General features: G+C 52.3%; 1 protein-coding gene across 1 annotated transcript in view; it reads left to right on the top strand.

Moving 5' to 3' along the window:
* Positions 1-1,611: 1,611 nt before the first annotated feature.
* man2a1 (mannosidase, alpha, class 2A, member 1) overlaps positions 1,612-4,982 on the top strand; it is a 122,762-nt gene continuing 119,391 nt past the window's right edge. The window contains exons 1-2 of the mRNA XM_042333961.1: positions 1,612-1,637; positions 2,901-3,045. Of these exons, the coding sequence (XP_042189895.1) occupies positions 2,901-3,045 (145 nt within the window). The 5' untranslated portion in view covers positions 1,612-1,637. The remainder of the gene's footprint in view (positions 1,638-2,900; positions 3,046-4,982) is intronic.

The following is a 4,982-nucleotide window of genomic DNA, read 5'->3' as shown; positions in this document are numbered from 1 at the left end:
GTGACGTCACTGAGGCGCGGCCTCCGACCAATCAGCGCCGGCCGGACCGGAGCGTGCGCGCAGCTGACCAATAGGCAGCCGGCAGGAGGGGGCGGGGCTAGAGAGGGGCGGTGCTACAGCGGGGGCGGAGCTCTCGGGGCGGGGCTGTAAACAAAACCACGTGGTTAGCTCCTTTCCCTCTGTGTGTGGAGGCTGTCTGCGGCCCTGACTGCCTGAGCGGCCACACCCCCCCCGCCCAGCTCCCCCCCCGCCCAGCTCCCCCCGCCCCCCCCCCCGCCCCGCCCAGCTCCCCCCCCCCCCCCCGCCCAGCTCCCCCCCGCCCCGCCCAGCTCCCCCCCCCCGCCCAGCTCCCCCCCCCCCCCCCCCCCGCCCCGCCCAGCTCCCCCCCCCGCCCAGCTCCCCCCCCGCCCAGCCCCCCCCCCCCCCCCCGCCCCGCCCAGCCCCCCCCCCCCCCCCCCCCCGCCCCCCCCCCCGCCCCCGCCCAGCTCCCCCCCCCCCGCCCGCCCCCCCCCCCCCCCCCCCCCCGCCCAGCTCCCCCCCCCCCCCCCGCCCAGCTCCCCCCCCGCCCCGCCCAGCTCCCCCCCCCCCCCCCGCCCCCCCCCCCCCGCCCCGCCCAGCTCCCCCCCCCCCCCCGCCCAGCTCCCCCCCCCCCCCGCCCAGCTCCCCCCCCCCGCCCAGCTCCCCCCCCGCCCCGCCCAGCTCCCCCCCCCCGCCCAGCTCCCCCCCCCCCCCCCCCGCCCCCCCCCCCCGCCCCCCCCCCCCCCCGCCCCCCCCCCCCGCCCCCCCCCCCCCGCCCCGCCCAGCTCCCCCCCCGCCCCCCCCCCCGCCCCCCCCCCCCCCCGCCCAGCTCCCCCCCCGCCCCCCCCCCCCCCCCCGCCCAGCTCCCCCCCCCCCCGCCCAGCTCCCCCCCCGCCCCCGCCCAGCTCCCCCCCCGCCCCGCCCAGCTCCCCCCCCCCCGCCCAGCTCCCCCCCCCCCCGCCCAGCTCCCCCCCCCCCGCCCAGCTCCCCCCCCCCCCCGCCCAGCTCCCCCCCCCCCCCCCCGCCCAGCTCCCCCCCCGCCCACTCCCCCCCCCCCGCCCACTCCCCCCCCCCGCCCAGCTCCCCCCCCCCCCCCGCCCAGCTCCCCCCCCCCGCCCAGCTCCCCCCCCCCGCCCCCCGCCCCGCCCAGCTCCACCCCCCGCCCAGCTCCACCCCCCGCCCGCCCGCCCAGCTCCCCCCCCCCTGAGCAGGGGCCTGGGATCAGGAAGGGGTGGAGGGTAGGGATGGTAGGAGGGTGGCTGTCTCGGGCTGGGTGGGTGGGTGTCTTCTCCACCACCAACCGGCTCCTCCGACCTCCCCGACACGCCTCGCAGATACCTTCCTCTGACTCTCACTGCGAGAAAATGCTGGACTTCCTCCAGTCCAAAATCGAGGGAATCCGCTCAGCTGCCACTGCCCTCCCAACTTCCACCCCCTCCCTCGCCCCACCCCACACAATTACCCATCCGACAATTACCCATCTCTCCTTCCACACCTTTGAACCTGTCACTGCCTCCTCTTGTCTTCAAAACGGTAACCTCCACAGTAACTTCCATGAAGCCCACCACCTGTTCTCTGGATCCCATTCAAAGAGCTTCACAAAAGCATCAAACCTTCAGGTAAAACAACAATTTTATAAACAAACCTCCTGTAATACAATATATTCTGCTAATGTAGGTTATGAACTGGAATTCTTTCTATTTTTACAGTTATCCTATGTGGAATTTTGCCCAATTTTATCAGTGGTATCCCATATACCATCATTATTAATTCCTACAGGGACAAACAAATTTAACAAGCCGAGAGGTGTGTAGGGTCTGGGTTCGTGATTCTGCTGTCCGCACCCAGTATTACAATTTGCTCTCAACTCACAGTTCCCACCAGGTCAGGTATTCGTGGTATCCCTGGACTACAGTTTCTAAGGTGCCCCATTCCTCAGCCCTTTTCTGCACTGCCCTTACCTGGCTTTGTAGCTGTGCCTCAGATCTTCATTGTTCTCGCCAGTTCTGCTCTGCAAAGCTATAGGACTATAGGACCAGTTCGTGGTTGCAATCCAGTGGGAAGAGTTTGGCCTGATGGTTTAAGCTGTGTGCATTGCCCACTTTCAGGTACACTTTTAAAGCTCCCTCAGGGTTTAGTGTGACACCACATTTGCCAGATAGTCTATTACATCATACAGTAAATATCACCCCCCATGACTTCCAGTTTGCTGAGGCTTAGCACTGCCTTGTACATGTTTCCTATAATGTATCTAATTTCTAAATTACATTTGACAAAGTACTACATGAAAGACTTCACAAACTGTGAACAGTCAAAGGCAAGACATAGACATGGTTTCAGAACTGGCTGAAAGGAAGGAAGGAAAGAGTCTTTGTTAAGGGAGTTAGGCTAAAACGAGTGGGTGGGTGGGGTGGGGGGTTATCAAGCAGGGTGGTCTTTACTGGGGCCCAGGCTGCTCCTTCCATATATCAAGCATCTGGATTCTCATGTCCAGTGTCAGGTAGATAAATTTGCAGACAACACCCAGCAGAATATCACTCCCAGATTTGCAGTTTCCTGATGTGGACTCTTTTTTTAAAAAAAGCTTGATGCTGGATGGAGGACAGTGATGTGGGTATTTTGGAGGGATGAGATCAGATGGGCCAAAGGGCCTTCTTCAGCTGAATTAATCATGATCTTATGATATTGATTGTTTTTTTCCTATTGAAAGAAAGATAGTGTATGGTGGACTGTTTTATGGCAGGCTTTAGTATCCAGTCTTGTTTTATATGGTCCATTAGTTAAATGTGTTTTTTGTTTACTTAGAGTGATGAATCATTTGGGATGTAGATTGGATTGCCTTGATTGGGAATTCAAACCCAATTATTTCTGTTTTCTACCAGATGTTGGATGTGTACAGCATTCTACCATTTGACAACCCAGATGGTGGAGTCTGGAAACAAGGCTTTGACATCAGTTATGATGAACATGAATGGGACAATGGGCCACTACAGGTTTTTGTAGTGCCCCATTCACACAATGATCCAGGTAAGGAAATAAACATTTCAAAGAATTTTAATCTATTTAATCAATTACATGATTTGCAAATACAGAATGATATAAATTTACAACACAGAAGGAGGCCATTTGGCCCATCGAGTCTGCAAATACTCTCAAAAGCAAGGTATTCATTTAATCTCATTTCCTCCCCTCTATCCTCTATATTCCTTTAATTCTCCAACTTTCATATATACTCGTCTACTTCCCTCTTGAAACCCATAATGGATTGTGCCTGTACCAGCTTCCCAAAACATCGAAAAACTCTATGTGAAAATATCCTTTCTCTATGTCTTCTAGTCATAATTTCCCTTTGGAAAATTAATGATAATACCGTTTAGGTTGTATTTATGCTCTTACTGAAAAGTGATTTGTTGTATGTTATGTTCAAAATATAATAGAATATATTTGTTGAATGCAACACCTAGAGGAAAAACATAGGATAATTTCTTAATGTCACAACCATTCCAATGAGTTATTATGTGCATTTGTAGTGTATTATTATATAAAGTACAAAGTGCATTTGTATTGTATGTGGAGTCCTGTAGCTTAGTGGCTAGCGTGCTCGCCTCACAACTGAGAGGACTGGGATTCCTTGGCAGGGAGAAATGTTAGGCAAGTATCCTATTTATCTAGCAGTAAATAGGAACCCGGTTGTTAGTCGATTGGTGGGGATAATAATTCCTTAAAAAAAATTTGGTCACTCAATCCACGATTATTTGTGGGACTCTGCTATGCACAATTGGCTGCTGCGTTTTGCCCACAAAGTATACAATCAATTGACTTAACAGTATATTCTGTGAAGCACTTTGAGACGTCTTGTAGATGTGATAAAGAGCTATATCAAATGCAAGGATTATTATAAAATGTTAAATTGGACCCCAACTTTAATAAATTCTGAGGAAATATAGCAAACCTAGAGGGACTGGGCCAAAGTGGCCTTTATATAAGGGTGGCCTCTGAGTGAGGGTTCATTGGTGTGCAAGCTGGGCTGTTGCAGGGTTGGGACGTCCTCCTGATGTGAAAGGCGCTTTATAAATGGAATCTTGTTGTTGTTGTTGTTGTTAACAGGAGGTGGTTGCTGATTGTAGGTGGTCGCTTTAATCTGTTTGACTATAATTTGAATTATTAATTGGAATAAATGCTGAAATTTCATTCAAAATAGTAGGTTAATTGAAACAGTATTTTTTTGAAGGCTTACAGTACTGATATAGTCTATCATTTAAGTCCAGTAACTATAAAGTGCTGGTAATTTTATTGTATCTTAGATGCTGTTAGATCAATTGAGTATTTTAGGAGTCAACTTTGCCACCACATCTGCCTTTCCTTATGATTTTTGAAAGTGCCAGAAAGTATGCCAATTTGTTTCTTGGGTACACCTTGCAACTTGATTCTGGCTCTGAGCAAGTATATGGAGTTGGTGTACTGTATTTATTAATGGAGGACCCACCTTTCCTTTTTTGGCATAGGATAAGCATATCTTAGAGCCCAAGTGTTTGAATTTCAGTTGTCTGACAAGATGTCAGTGCCATTTCCTTTGCCATAATTTTCCTGTTTCTCTTTGATCAAATGTGGCTTGGAGCATTTTACTGTTTTATATTTGTGTTGCTGCCACTGTTTGGAGTTTGGTTGCCCAAAGGACGCAGCATTCATCTACTAGGGCCTGTGATTAGAGCAGAATGACCTAAGAGAACAAGTTTCTCAAATAGAAAGTTTCTCGGGCGATAATTTATTTCCTCCCATGGGATAACAGCAGAGGATATTTATCTTGACAGGACATGATCAAATAACACATCTAAAATGATCTGCATTTTATAAATACTGAATAATGACCCCTGGCCATGTTCTTTCTTTATCTCTGTTGTATTCTCCTGTTGGGATGAGGAGGAAGCAGTGCTGCTCTTACCCCTGATCAGATGAAGGCTAAA

This window comes from Callorhinchus milii, unplaced genomic scaffold (assembly GCF_018977255.1).
Source record: "Callorhinchus milii isolate IMCB2004 unplaced genomic scaffold, IMCB_Cmil_1.0 Scaffold1, whole genome shotgun sequence".
Taxonomy (NCBI): domain Eukaryota; kingdom Metazoa; phylum Chordata; class Chondrichthyes; order Chimaeriformes; family Callorhinchidae; genus Callorhinchus; species Callorhinchus milii.
The sequence above is the reverse complement of the archived record's forward strand: the minus strand, read 5'-3'. Positions and strand labels throughout refer to the sequence as shown.